The 14,514-nt window shown below is 47.4% G+C and overlaps 1 protein-coding gene across 1 annotated transcript in view; it reads right to left on the reverse strand.

Moving 5' to 3' along the window:
- The window catches only part of Nup133 (nucleoporin 133), a 40,405-nt gene that overhangs the window by 11,111 nt on the left and 14,780 nt on the right, over nucleotides 1–14,514 (reverse strand). The window contains exons 11-19 of the mRNA XM_038313341.1: nucleotides 13,691–13,848; nucleotides 11,839–11,930; nucleotides 8,171–8,334; nucleotides 6,981–7,075; nucleotides 5,005–5,229; nucleotides 3,788–3,910; nucleotides 3,328–3,427; nucleotides 2,572–2,823; nucleotides 1,866–1,999 (exon numbers count right to left, since the gene is read on the reverse strand). Coding sequence (XP_038169269.1) covers nucleotides 1,866–1,999; nucleotides 2,572–2,823; nucleotides 3,328–3,427; nucleotides 3,788–3,910; nucleotides 5,005–5,229; nucleotides 6,981–7,075; nucleotides 8,171–8,334; nucleotides 11,839–11,930; nucleotides 13,691–13,848 — 1,343 coding nt within the window. The remainder of the gene's footprint in view (nucleotides 1–1,865; nucleotides 2,000–2,571; nucleotides 2,824–3,327; nucleotides 3,428–3,787; nucleotides 3,911–5,004; nucleotides 5,230–6,980; nucleotides 7,076–8,170; nucleotides 8,335–11,838; nucleotides 11,931–13,690; nucleotides 13,849–14,514) is intronic.

Below are 14,514 nucleotides of genomic sequence, written 5' to 3' on the forward strand. Positions count from 1 at the left end.
CTCAGTCGTCACAGGGAGTTCTATCAACAGCACCAAGAGGTGACGTCCTAGAACGCCACCTTAGGGTGGAGTTCTCTACAGACACCACACGGCTGGTGTGCCAAAGTGCAGCCCAAAGTCATCTGGTATGGTCGTTCCCATACGGCACGCACTGAGTGCTCGGAGAATCACTGGGAGGCAGCACTAAACAGTCCTGGCTTAGGAACTCAACAGTATCGAGGAGACTTGGTCCTCCTGGCTTAGGAACTCGACAGTATCGAGGAGACTTGCCCAGGACAAAAAGCGCATCTCTTTCTAGTCTCATACTTTCAAACACATCTTAAATTCAACTACTATATTACATGATGTAAGAAGCAGAAAAGCCTCATTCACAATATAAAATGCAGGCAGCTGAAGCCAATCGGAGAATGAGCAAACTGTGATGTCTTAATAGGAATGATAGCACAATAGGACTTCAAAGTAATTAGTAAGCACATTAAAGAAAAAAGGAAAAAAGCCAGGTTGTGATGGCGCATGCCTTTAATCCCACACTTTGGAGACAAAAGCAGGCAGATCTCTATGAGTTTGAGGCCAGTCTGGCCCACAAAGTGAGTTCCAGGACAGCTGAGGCTATACAGAGAAACCCTGTCTCAAAAAAATCAAAAAAGGAAAAGAAAAAAGTGCAAAACTAGAAGAGAAAAAAAGAGAAAAAAGAAAAGAAAAAAAAAAGAAAAAAGTGCAAAACTATAGAAAATGTCAACAGACAAGGATCCATAAAAATAATTTTTTAAAAGTCATGCCGATCAAAAGCACCAGGCACAACTATACAACACACTGCACAACACATAATACACAGGCCCTGTCACACAGACTCAGTAATGACAACATCAGTACAACTACAACTGCAGACTACTCAGCAACACGGCGTGCTTGAGAGCATGCGCTCAGACAGGTTCCCTCTGGGTGCTGCAGCTGTACTGTGAGGGATCTGTAGTAGTGTGTGAATTTTATACAAGATTCCTTTGCTAGTAGAGGGACGAGGCTTTTGCAAGGCTAACTCACAGGATAAGCTGCTAATTAAGGGAAATCTAAGTCACGCTGACAGCAGTGAAGCAGGAAGCTGCACGAGCGCTCTGGGTGCTCCACAGGCGCGTTCTCTCTTGCTTGTGAGCACGCATTCTCTCTTGCTTGTGAGCACGCGTTCAAGGCTCAAGCACTCGAGTCCCTGCTCCTATGAGGTCTACACTTTAAGGGGAGAACAGAATGAAAGTGAGCCAGGCCTGGTAGCTGGTGCCTGCAACTCTAGCACTTGGGAGGCTAAGCTAGACTCGAGTTCCAGGCCAGCCCGGTCCACAGACTGAGAGAACATCTTAAAAGCAAAACAAAACAAAACCCCCAAGTGAAAGTTTACAGTTCTCAAAGGCCAGGAAACCTCTCAGAGTCTGTGTGGCAGTTTGAATGGGACTGTCTCCTCCAGTCTGGGGCATTTGGACAGATGGTCTCCAGTCAGTGCACTGTTTGGGTAGGTCTAGGAGGTATGGCCTTGCTGGAGGAAATACGTCACTGGGGGTGGGCTTGAGAATTTAAAGACACACACATTTCTATTCTCTCGGCTTGTGGGGCCAGATGTGAGCCCTCCGCTTTCTATGGCCATGCATTTGCTCTACATCACAGACTAGAACCCTCTAGAACCTTAAACGCAGACAAGCTCTTCTCTAAGCTGCCTTGGTAACGGTGTTTTATCACAGACATAGAAAACCGATGAATATCGTCTGTTTACATGATGAGGTGTGTGCTCGAAGACAATGTAACATGCCGACCTGCACCTTCCCATCTAAATCATCCTTCACCCCAGAGCCCACCCCACACACCACCAGTGTGCTTACCTGGTCAGCGAACTGGGTCATGTAGCGCTGGAGCCGGGCCTGGTTGTCCGTCTGTTCACACATCTGCACCAGGATATCAAAGTCACAGTACTTCTCTGCCAGAGAAGCTGCCCACGGGTACTGGCCTAGTGTGACTTCAGTAGGAAGAAGAGGTGATACCACATAAACAATGTCCATTACTGATCCACCCAAACTTTCCAAAGAGGGAAATGCAGCCCTGGATCCATCACTACCTCCCAGGTGAGCCTTCCATTACCCACTAGAACAAACCTTCCTGAATTTGGCTAATGAAAATTGCTTTGTGCTCAACAGCCACATTGTGCCACCTGTGTCCTTCACCAGCTATACCAGGCTCTGTTCTAAAACCAGTTATTCAGGTGAAGCTCCGAGGGGCTGAGTCTGTTTTTTTTTTTTTTTTTTTTGACTCGGAAAATGCCACCAAGCCCAGCATGCTGAACTCAATGACTAAGGGCATGGCCACAGCTTAATTTACTGGTTTTTCTCCCAATCAATTGAGCCTCCTATGGTATCTGTACCAGAATCAGTAATTTAAAAAAACTGTATGTCATGAATACAGAGCTATCCAAGTGTGCCTGTCCTTGTCTTTGTTCACAGGTAGATTAACTCTGCACGAACTGCACTGTGCGAGTTCTCCAGCCTCCACCTGTCTAGCAGCCCACAGCCATTTCTAAATGCGGACACTCACGAAGGGGAGAGAGGAGTTCCGATCTTTTCTGCAGATATTCCACTTCCAGATTGCTGTATCTTTCCTGGTCCGTGGATTTCTCTAGCGACTTCAGCTGGGAAACGTAACTGTCCAGGAAGCAGTCAATCAGTGCCACCAGCTGCTCCATCACAACGCTGCGGAGGTTGCTATCAGCTTGAGGGTACACCATCTGCAGGATGATCCCATGCTGGCGCATAATGACTGTCCGGATGCCGGACGGACCGCTCGTAGCTGTAAAGTGCGCAAAGTAACTTCCCAAGGAAGGGTCCATGACAGTAAGGGAAGAGACCAACGACCTAAAAATTAGGTTACCTCACTACTCTAGGGACACAGCAGTGTTCAGGTGATACCTGCTTGTGCCCTGGTTGAACCCCATCTTTCTTCTCAGTGGAGATTTCTGTTAACACAGGTCCACAGGATCCTTCTGCCTACTCAATTCCTTTAATGCTAGTCCACTTACTCCATGACTTGAACGTAAAATGGAGCCTATTCCTCCAAAGCCAGCACCTGTTTCTATGAAGGACTTGGTACTAAAACCTAACAGATGCATCATAAACCCCACATTTAAAGAAATAACAGGTGGGATCAATAAATACGCCAAAGGGACCCAGTGAGTCTAGAGGTGTCGCGTGAACTGCTCCTTCGCTTCACTCACAAGCTGGCCCCGGACACTAGCACAGCACCTCCCAGGCCAGCCCGACACGAGCATGCTCTGAACAGCCATCACCACAGTACCTGTCCACGGCACATACTCCGGTTCCTCCCCCAGCGGTTCTTCCCGACTGTACATGGAGCTTCTGTTTAGGCGGTAGTGAGTGGCAGCCTGCAGCATGTCCTGGGAGAATGAGATGCACCGTCAGGCGCAGGAAGCAACAGGCTGCTACTAAGGCTGTAATTCAGTCCATTTCCTTCTGTGGGAGGCTGTGTCTAAGGAAGACCTATAACACCAGCCCACAAGTAAGAAAAGCACTCAGCACTTGTGGATCCTGCCTTCAAAGTTTGGCTTTATTCCACAAATTTAACTTCAGTTAATTCATAAAAATTCATAAAAATATAGGCTCTTGTAGTTTTTGAACTTGACAAGCAGTCTTCACCTCACTAGGTCAGGCAACACAGAGCAGGCGTAAGAAAACCACTTTCTTGTCCCTCCCTATACTGGACTGTGGTTTGCGGAAACCACTGTCACGGTGTGTACCTTGAGGACTGTATTGACGTGGATCGCCACTTCTGCCCACTCCTGAGAGTCCAACGCGACATCACGCAGGACTTGTTCCTCATGCTCCAGCAGGCACTCACAGATAGTGTCCACCTGGGACACCTGAGGGCAGACAGAGCCACAGTCATCAGCCTCTTAGGGACAGGGAGCCCACCTGGTAAGGTAAACCTTCCCATCATTAAACAACAGACATTAATAGACCCAATAACAATGAAAGTAAACATAAACCAGGAAAGTCTGTTTACAAACAGTTATTGTTGTTTAGATAATAAAAAGGCTGCACGCTCTTACCCTCAGTCTTCAGTGGTAGGAAACACAGCTCCTAAGCTGTGCAACACAGCCTGTCTCTGAGTAGTTAGTACTATTTTATGAAGCCTTGAATGGTTCCAGGCCTCTTTCCAAAGTGAGTTAACGGTAAAGTGGGGGCTGCACCTCCAGAAGCAGGCCCATTGTCTTTTACTTTCTACAAGGGCTACAACAGCAAAACTCTCCCTCCACGGCTGATCTGAGCAACCATCTCTTAAAATACTAGCACCCTTCAGGAATATTACATCGCTACTTGCAAGTGGACAGGAGAAAGCAGCACTCCAGAAGGTCACTGGGATACAGGGAGCCGCACAAAAGTTTGACTTGAGTCAGTGAGATGACTCAGCAGGTAAAGGAGCCTCCTGCCACACCAGATGACAAGCTTGATCCCTGGGACCCACATGGTGGAAGGACAGAACTCCTGAAAGTTGTCCTCTAACTTCCACACGTGTGCCATTATGTGTCATGTGCATGCACACACAAATGAAAACTTTTTTTTTAAAAGAATCTGATCTTTGACAAAGGGAAACCACCAGTGTACTAGAGAACAGCTACTCTGACCTTCTTCACCTTCTTCCTGCACAGTGCCCCAGCTCTTCATCCCAGCAGCAAGCTCGAAGCCTGGGAGCCTACTGAACAGAAACAGCCTCCTGTGCTAGACACAAGGGAGCAGGAGAGACCCGGGAAATGGGGAGCTCCTTTCTCAGTCAACTATTGCCCCCTTACAGGGCAAACAGTAAACAAGAGACATGGAGTAGCAGTGTTCATAAAGCAGGGAGCCCAAGTCAACATTTCAATGAGGTCCTTTAACACTCTGGCCTGTCAGGGATGTCCACCCCTGGGACAGTGCAAAGAAGACACAGGAAGACAAGAACGAAGGTGTGTCAGACCTCTCGGAAGAAGACGTCGGCAGGAGTCAGGCTGGACGGGACCTCACACTCCCTCTTGTGCAGGGCAAGCAGGATAGCTGCGTTCACCAGCTCAGGCAGCCGAGAGTGGTGGTTTTTGAGTGTGATCGCAGCTGACAGCTTTTCTGCATGTTCACAGAGCAGCAGGCGGGTCGTCATGGGTGTCCCTCTGATTGGGTAAGAGCTGAGACGTCTAAACAAGCCGACCTCACCAAAAAAAAAAGGGGGGGGAAGAAAAAAGAGAGAAAAATATAAGCACTGCTCTCAGAAAGCATTGCTCTCAGAAAGCACTCACAGAGAATGTGGCCACACTCTTCTAGGAGCTCCCCTGCCACAGGCCACTCTGGTGCCATTGTTCCCGGTGTGTAGCAGGTATATAATGCAGTATCCACGCAGGAAACACAAAGGTTCTTGTCAGAGTCTCCTCACCATTCCTATCCACAGCTGCCATATTTTTCAAACTACTCTTTAGATATCGTAATGATCAAATGGCTTTTCTGATTTGTATCAGTGACCTATTCTGGAATACAGATCTTTGGGAAACGGAAACTTGGGTTTTTTGCTTGTTTTGTTTTTCAAGACAGGGTTTTCTCTGTGTATCCCTGGCTGTCCTGGAACTGGCTCTGTAGACCAGGCTAGCCTTGAACTCACTGAGATCCACCTGCCTCTGCCTCCCAAATGCTGGGATTAAAGGTGTGTACCACCACTGCTGCTGGGCCCAGCTTACTCTTACAGTAATAGTTCCATGATGTGAACTTGCTCACGGGGTCCTCTGTGAGAGTAGTCCCCAGGGAGTGCTCAGGGAGCACTCTGAGTGCAGCTGAGCTGTGCACCAAGACCATCCCAGCCACACACCAGGGACCACAGCTACAGCGCCATCACCACGTTCCACTCCATTCAGAATGAGAGAGTGTTTGCAAAAACCGAAGTACTTTTAAGAGCACTTGGCTATATATGCATCTCGGTTATGAAGGCAAACGCTGCCTGCTCAGAGACAAAGTCATGGAGATGAGCTAGGCATGGCTCATTCCTTCGGATCTCTGTTCGAGGTTAGCCTGATCTACACAGTGAATTCCAGGCTACAGATTCATACAGTGAGACCCTGTATTTAAAAAGAAAACTCTGTGAGTTCAAGGCCAGCCTGGTCTACAGAGCAAGTTCCAGGACAGGCTCCATAGCTATACAAAGAAACCCTGTCTCAACGCCCCCCCCCCCCCCCCCCCGCTTTAAGCCCCGGAGAAAAAAACGCAAACAACACAAAAGGCAGCACAGGATCAGGTCTGCACATAAAGCTAGAGCTGCTGGTAGCTGAGACGCCATCAAGGCCCCCAACCTGCTGTGTGCCACACCTGGTAGTCTGGTTTTAATACACGGTGTGTTCACACGTTTTACTAGCTTTCAGCACAGGTTTTCAGTGTGACTTTGGCCTCCACCGTCTTATGACGATAGTTCCTTGAGCCCTTCCACCTACTCAATGTCAAGGTCCTCCTAACAACACAGAACCAATGTACAAAAGATTTTTTTTTCGACACAAGGTTTTTCTGTAACTTTGGAGCCTGTCCTGGAACTAGCTCTAGTAGATCAGGCTGGCCTCGAACTCACAGAGATCCCCCTTCCTCTGCCTCCTGAGTGGTGGGATTAAAGGCGTGCACCACCACCACCCAGCATTTATGTTTTTACACAAAAGAAAATCTGTTTAAGATTGTACAAATTGCTGTTTTCAGGCTGGTGATAGCTCAGTGGGTAACGGCACTAGCCACCAAAACTGACGCCTGAGTTTGATCCCCAGAAAGAAAGAACTCCCGAAATTTGTCCTTTGACATCCACATGTGTGCATGGCCCTGGAACTGCTTACATCAGTACACAATTCAGGCCCCTCCAAGGAAATACGCCAGAAGGCAGGGCATCTCAGTGGGCTACAATGCCAGGCTCACCCCTTAGCCTTTGCGGATGCTTACTTGGTGAAGGAAGTCCACCAAGAGACAGTGGGCTTTCATCTTGTCCTCCAGCTGGTGCAGAATTATCAGTGATGTGTTGCTCAGTCCAGGGGCCTCTGTCAAAACACAGCAGCACAGAATAAGCACAAAGCGATTTTCAGAACAGTAGCTACTAGAAAGTGACAAGCTAAGAGGATCTGAAGGGAGCACAGCACCAATCCTTTAAAACATTAGAGCACTCAAGGAGTCTTAGAATTGGACCTATAACTCAGTAGGGCTCACATTTGTAATCTCACCAAGCAAGGAAACTCCCTATGTCCCTAGTGCAGAAAGCTGTACCTGAGACACTGTCTGGTAACTGGGAATGCAGAGCAGCCTAAGGGGGTAGTCACCTGGGACAGGCAGGGGGATGTGAGATGTTCACCTCTGAATACCAAGGATTTCTCTAACACTTGGGAAGTCCTACTAGCCAAACGTACGGCGTATGCCAAAATTGTTTACTTTGAAGCAATTGAGTGCCAAATGCTTATCTACACCACTGTGATGGCTATTCTTGACTTCATGTAGAATTAAGTAAAATCCCAAGCCACTGTGAGGATTTTTATTTAACTGGATCATTTGAGACAGAGAGGAAGATCCACTTTAAATCTGGAGCATTTCAAGTCAGAAAACCCACCCTAGACCTGGGCCATATCCCCCCACGGCAGACAAGGGAGAAAGACGCTTTTGCTCTTTGCCTGCCTGCTCTTGCTCGCAATGGCAAAGCACTGTCACTACGCTGGAGCCGACTTACCTGGGGTTCTGAGGCACACGGAAGACCAGCTGAGTCATCCGATCCTGGGGACTGGACAGCTACTGACTTCCTGGACTTTCTGTCAGTAGACAGCCACTGTTGGACTAGCCGGGGCACTGCCTGTAAGCCATTCTAATAAATTCCCTGTCAATATCTACATTCTACCAGTTCTCTTCCTGACTAACACACCCACCCACTTCTTTCAGAAATGAAACCCTGAGACTCATGAGGACTTGTTTCAATGTTTCCATGTCCTCTCAGAAGCTCCTATAATTGACAAATGGGGCCACCTACCCTAGACTTCTCAAATGTGCCATGGGAAGGTTACCTGCAATTGCTTGAGAAAGATTACACTGTGTGATCAAGGAGTGCAGAAGCAGCATTCCCCTCTCCCATCAAAAGGCATCTGGCGACTGACCTTGGGGGACTGACTCTGCCCACCGCGGGTCTGAGGCTGGGTAGTCATCCACCAGGTCCATGCTGATCTGAGTCACAGCCTTGTCTAACTCAGCGTCCGAATTCAAGTCAGTGTGAGAGGAAAAGAACTCATCAGCCATCATCTGAGCACGGCCCAAGTCTTTCCTGCAGGAAAACGGGAATGCAAAGCTACAGCAGAAGCAAACAGTCCCAGACTCGCCACAGAAAAGTTAACTGTGAGGTTAAAATCCATGTAGAGGCCTTAGCCCAAAGGACCGGTCACAAGATTTACCTCAGTACATAGAAGCAAGCTTCTGTGCTGCTGTGGATTCATCAATACACTGAACGTTCTAACGGGTGAGGCACTAGACAATGGCTGAGACTGAAACCAGCCCTAGGCTTTAGGCCATGGTGCCAGGAGTCAGACCACTCCGGCCAGTACTCAGACAGCAGCTGCAATGGTTTATATTGTTAACCTGAGGTCTAGAATCACCTTTACGACAAATCTCTGCATTTTCCTAGTTTGAGGTAAAGGCTCAACTACAGACTGAATAAAAAGGTGAATTGGGCTGTGGCAAGCTTCCTGACTGCTCCTGCTGCCATGTGTCTCCCCAGTGATACAATGATCCCCCGAACACTAAGCTACAACAAAAGCCCTTCCTTTCCTAAACTGTTTCTTGTCAGCTATCTGGTCACGGCAGAGAGAAAAGTAACTTACAGACAGACCACCAAGCACAGGGAAGGGCAGCCAACCCATCAGAGGGCAGGGAGAGCGGGGGGGGGGGGGAGAGAAGCCACAGGGGTGGGATAAGGAGAATGAAGTGGGAGTGGTCACCCACTGAGCATGCCCTGCTGGTCAGCAAGGAAGCTACAGCAGACATGGAAACAGGTCTTCTAGGAAAAGGAGTGGAAATGCAAACAGGGAAGGAGCACCAGCCAGCCCAGCAGTGGCCACGGCTGTTGGCTGTTAGGATGAACAGCAAGGAGAGGCACGAAAGTCCCCTAGAACCTCCAGGGGTGGCATGGCCCTACTGGTTCTGTATGTTGGACAGGAGTCCCATAAGCATAGAGCTTGTGGTAATTTGTTTTGGTAGCCAAAAGAAATCAAAATAAAGACTCCAGCTGCTGGCCGCATTATCATGTACACTTAACAGACTGTCACTGAAGAGAAATATGTGCAAGACGAAGTAACCCAAATCTTTCTAGGAAGACTGAACCATGCAACAGAACAAGGTCATAAAGCATACTGCACTGTTTAGTGGCGCCCCCACCTGGGCAGAACAGGAAGTGAAGCAGATCATTGGCAAGGCAGTCAGACAAGCTTAGAACCTAATACTATATATACTTCAGGGAATGAGCAGCCAGCCACCCTACATCACTGAGTGGGAGGGAAGGTCAGGACCTGAGAACTTGGCAGCAGAGGCAGTAAATGCTTTTAAAAAAAACTTTCCTCAAAACCAAGACACGCTAGGCAAACTGGATCCTTCACTCTTCTCAACCAGGCACAAAGGAAGAAACAGGGCCAGGATCAGTGACCGTCCTGCCAAAGCCTCACAGCTCTGGGAAGAGGCAGACTTGGCAAGGCTTGGCCATGACTTTCCCAAGTGTCTATTCAACTGTGAAACAACTCTGCTGATGAAGGAGAGTGTGTAAGTGGCATCAGGCATGCTGATAATAAACGGAAATGTGACCCTGAGCCCAGGACCCCTCTGCTGCAGGCGCATGCCCACAGGACCTAGGACCCCTCTGCTGCAGGCGCATGCCCACAGGGCCTAGGACCCCTCTGCTGCAGGCGCATGCCCACAGGACCTAGGACCCCTCTGCTGCAGGCGCATGCCCACAGGACCTAGGACCCCTCTGCTGCAGGCGCATGCCCACAGGACCTAACCCTCACAGTTCTAAGGGTGCTGTGCCTCCAGTACATCAGGAATCCTGCATTCCACAAAGAGCCCAGACAGCCAGTGAGACAGTGGACAGTAAGTTCCAGAGGCTCTCTGGACAGGTGGCAACTCATCTGCTAAAGGTAAAGACACATGGTCAAGACAAAAATGGCTGAAATGATCTTGAAGCGTTAACAGCCAGGCTGAAGCTGCAAACATAGTCTTTACTACAGGCTGCAGGATACTTGTACAAGACCTGACCAAAAAAAAAAAGGATGTTTTCCCAAACTATCATCAACAAAACATTTGTATTTGCATTTTTTGAATAAAGTAAAATGAAAACCAAAAAATACTAAGTAAAATAAAATAGACAACACTTAGAAGCTCTATGTTATGTTTGACTCGGGGCATTTGACAATGTTTGGAGACAAGGTGGTGGTAACAAGCAGGGGGAAGGGCCACTGGCTTCCAGTGGGAAGAGGCCAGGGCTACTGCTCTATAGCCTGCAAGTCATCAGATGCCCACAAATGGTTACCTGTCTCAAATGTCAACGCAGCAATCAGAAGCTACAGGAAGCAAAGAGCTGGCCAGCCAAGGCCCTAGAAATATGAGAAGCCCAGGCACAACACAGCCAGACTGGAATCTGGCCACAATGAGAGCCCAGCTGGGACTTGGCCAACTGCCACCTGACCTGACCTCCAACAGCCAAACTGCAGAATCTGAGCTTGGCTGAGCAACCACTGGGTTCTGTGGTCACTGAACCTCAGCTAAGGGGTAGGCTCTACTTCTTTCATAACACCCATATGACTCCATCTGCAACTTACTTGCTCTCATGTGTTAAAAGAGATTTTGTCCTCCGTCTTTAGGACTGCCAGTTTTAATGGCCACTGCTTCCCAATCTATACAGGGTGGGGCCTCTTACGACTGCCAGATTCAAATAATCAACTAGCTCTCACTACCCACCAACGCACAATAAGCGTCAGTAAAAACACACAAGGTGAGCTGTGATTTTAAAATGTGCTGCGCCTGCTGAGCATTAACGGTCATGCCTATAATTCCCGGACTAAAGGAGGGCCAGCCTGGTTTACACAGCAACTGTGTGTGTGCGCGCACACACATGTGTGTCTGTGTGTCTGCGTGTCCGTATGTGCATGCGTATGGTGGGGGGGTTAGTTGTTTAGGAGCACTTGCTGCTCTTGCAGAGGACCTGGATTGGGTCCCCACCACTCATATTTCCCATATCAGGTGCCTTACAATTACCTGTAACACCAGCTCTAGGGAATCTGATGCCCTTTTATGGATTCTATGAACGCCACCTCCCCCCCACAAATATATATATATATATATATATATATATATATATATATATATATATATGTATATATACATACATATATATACATATATATATACGTGTGTATATATATATATATATATTAATTTTTTTTTGATTTTTCGAGATAAGGTTTCTCTCTGTAACAGCCCTAAGCTGTCCTGGAACTCACCTTGGAAACCAGGCTGGCCTTGAATTTAGAGAACTGCCTACCTCTGCCTTCTGGGATTAAAGGCACGTAACCACCACCACTTGGCTAATTCATACTCTTTTTTATTTTTGTCTGTTGTTTTTTGAGACAGGAATTCTCCGGGTAGCTTTGGAGACTGTCCTGGAACTTGCTCTGTAGGTCAGGCTGCCCTCGAACTCACAGAGTTTCTGCCTCTCTAGTGCTGCGATTAAAGGCGTGCGCCACCACCCAGCTCTAAACAGATTCTAAACAAGACTGTGCTATACCTGCAGTACTGTAGGAATGCAGCCTTAAGTAGCTTTGTCTTGTCTTCATGGGCTACAGCTTCATTTTTTGTTGTGGTCTCAAAAACCATACTCTACAAAACAAAACAGAAAACAAGCTATTGCTTTCAAGAAACGGGCACAGGAACAGCTGTACATGTTACAGAAAATGTATGCCACACTCACAGATCGGTCAAAGCCCTACAGGAAAGGCAGGTAATGGTCAGGACAACGGTCCAACTGTCCCTATGCTTATCACAATAAACATTAAGCACATGGGGAATGACACAGCTAAGCAGAGCTCAGGAAAATCACAAGAGATGGACTAGTACAAACGAATCCAGGAGCAGGCAGCAGCACTAATCTAGAAACACGATCACAAGCAAGAGTTCAAATACATTACACTCTGTAGAAACTGACAAATCCATTTTCTTGGTTTAAAATCAATTTTTTAAAAAAATTTTACGTGTGTGAGTGACTGCATATATATACACGTGTACACGTGTGTTGTGTGTGCTGTCCCCAGAGGTCATCAGAGGGTATAGGATCTCCTAGAACTGGAGTAACAGATGGTTGTGAGTGCTGGAATTGAACCCAGGTCCTCTACAGGAGCAACAAATGTTCATAATTGTTTATCCTTCTCTTGAGGCTGTGTTTGAGACAGGGTCTTACTATGCAGCCTGGGCTGGCTTAGAACTCTCTACGTAGATCAGGCTGACCTCTAATTCAGAGATCCACCTGCCTCTACCTCTCAAGTGCTGGAATTCCAACCAGCTTCTTTCACTTCAATTTTTAACTAAGAAAACGGTCCACACAAAGACTACTCACAGCGGCATGTCTGGTATTCCAGTGCTTGGAAGACTGAGGCAAGAGGATTAGCCTGAGCTACACACTAACTCTGTCAACAGACAACAGACAAGCCAGTGTCTTATGATTAACAAAACCAAATATGTGAATCTGTCATGTATTTCAGTAGAAGATACTAGTATTTTAGCCTTCTGTAACTGAAATATTTTTTTTCTGTTTAAAAACTCCAAACTTACAGATAAAGTTACCTCAGGTTTCAAGATAATAGAAAGGTGATTGCTTTTGTTTTTTGTTTTGTTTCTCTGTGTAACAACAGCCCTGGCTGTCCTGGAACTCATTCTGTAGACCAGGCTGGATTTGAACTCAAAGGAATCCACCCGCCTCTGCCTTCCAAGTACTGGGACTAAAGATGTGCACTACCACACCTGGTGAAAGTTGATTTCTTATTTATTTATTTTTAATCTCATCAAGCCTCGCAGAATTCATCTGCTGAGGTCACCGAGATGTCTCAGTGAATAAAGACATTTACTGTGCAAGTTTGACAACCCGAGTTTGCTCCCCAGAGCCCATGTAAGGTGGCATTCGGGTCTGCCCAGCACAGCTGGGGACAGGTCCATATGGATAGTGACCACAGGAAAAACTACCCCAACAGGCACCTTCCAAAGCTGCTGGACAGTGTGTGCAACAATCGACTCAGCAAATAAAAATGATGCTGTCAAAGCTCCAAGAATCACCAGATGTATATTGTGTAGAAGGTCACTGGTGCGTCTCCGGAATAAACCATCCCAACACTCATCTGTCACCCCACTCCTCAGCAAGGCAAAGGAGAGGAGGACGCACACAAGTTGTTCCAAGCTCTTGTTCTAAAACTGTGACCTGGAGACAGCAACACATCCACTTGGCTCAGAGATGCAGAGGAAAACGCAGACGGGACTGAGACAACGAACGCTGGTCCTGAGAAAAAGGACAGGGAGCGGATCTCATCCCAGCCTTTCTAATTCGACTGCCCTTTCTGGTGTGAAACGCAGCAAATGTGAAGTGATCTTACCTCATTGCCCTGTCCACCAACTGAAGAGGCCAAAGACTCTTCCAGGTCCTCTGCTAATAGAGACACACTTTCCCTTGGAGTGACAGACACTAGGCCACTGTTCCTAGAAAAAAGGATCGGAACACCGCCACAGGAGCCAGCGCCCAAAATGCCATCTCCTGAGAAAAAAATGCACAAAGATTGCATAGAACAATTTCACAGATTTCCAATGACCTGCATCCTTCTTCCTTTGACTCCTAAAATTAAAATGCTATGGCATAAATGAATTTAATTTGTTTTCACTTTCTTTGTAGAGACAGCCTTACTATGCTGACTGGAATGCTTTACGTTGGAAGGCTTATGCCATCACCTGCCTCAGCCCCTAGAGTTTATGTTCTACTTTGGCCTCAGCTTTTAAATTGTAAAAATGTCAGGACCCTGTTGCTTCTCAATAAAGCAGACTGTCTTTCCATGTTAAAGACAAGAAAAACTGGGCTGGCAATGACTCAGCAATTAAAGCATTTGCTGCCTCCGCAACAGAGTTCAGTTCTCCCCCTACCCCACCCCCGAGACAGGGTTTCTCTGTAGCTTTGGAGCCTGTCCTGGAACTAGCTCTTGTAGACCAGGTTGGCCTCGAACTCAGAGAGATCTGCCTGCCTCTGCCTCCTGAGAGTTCAGTTCTTAGTGACCTCACTGGGAGGCTCACAACCTCCTATAACTCTACAGGAGACTACACCCTCTTCTGGCCTCCACTGGTACCCCTGTACCTACATAAATAAAAGTCTAAAAAACAAAAACAAAACAAACACCCCCAAAACAACACCACAAAACTTGTTGTTGCAAGA

This window comes from Arvicola amphibius, chromosome 15 (assembly GCF_903992535.2).
Source record: "Arvicola amphibius chromosome 15, mArvAmp1.2, whole genome shotgun sequence".
NCBI classification, from domain to species: domain Eukaryota; kingdom Metazoa; phylum Chordata; class Mammalia; order Rodentia; family Cricetidae; genus Arvicola; species Arvicola amphibius.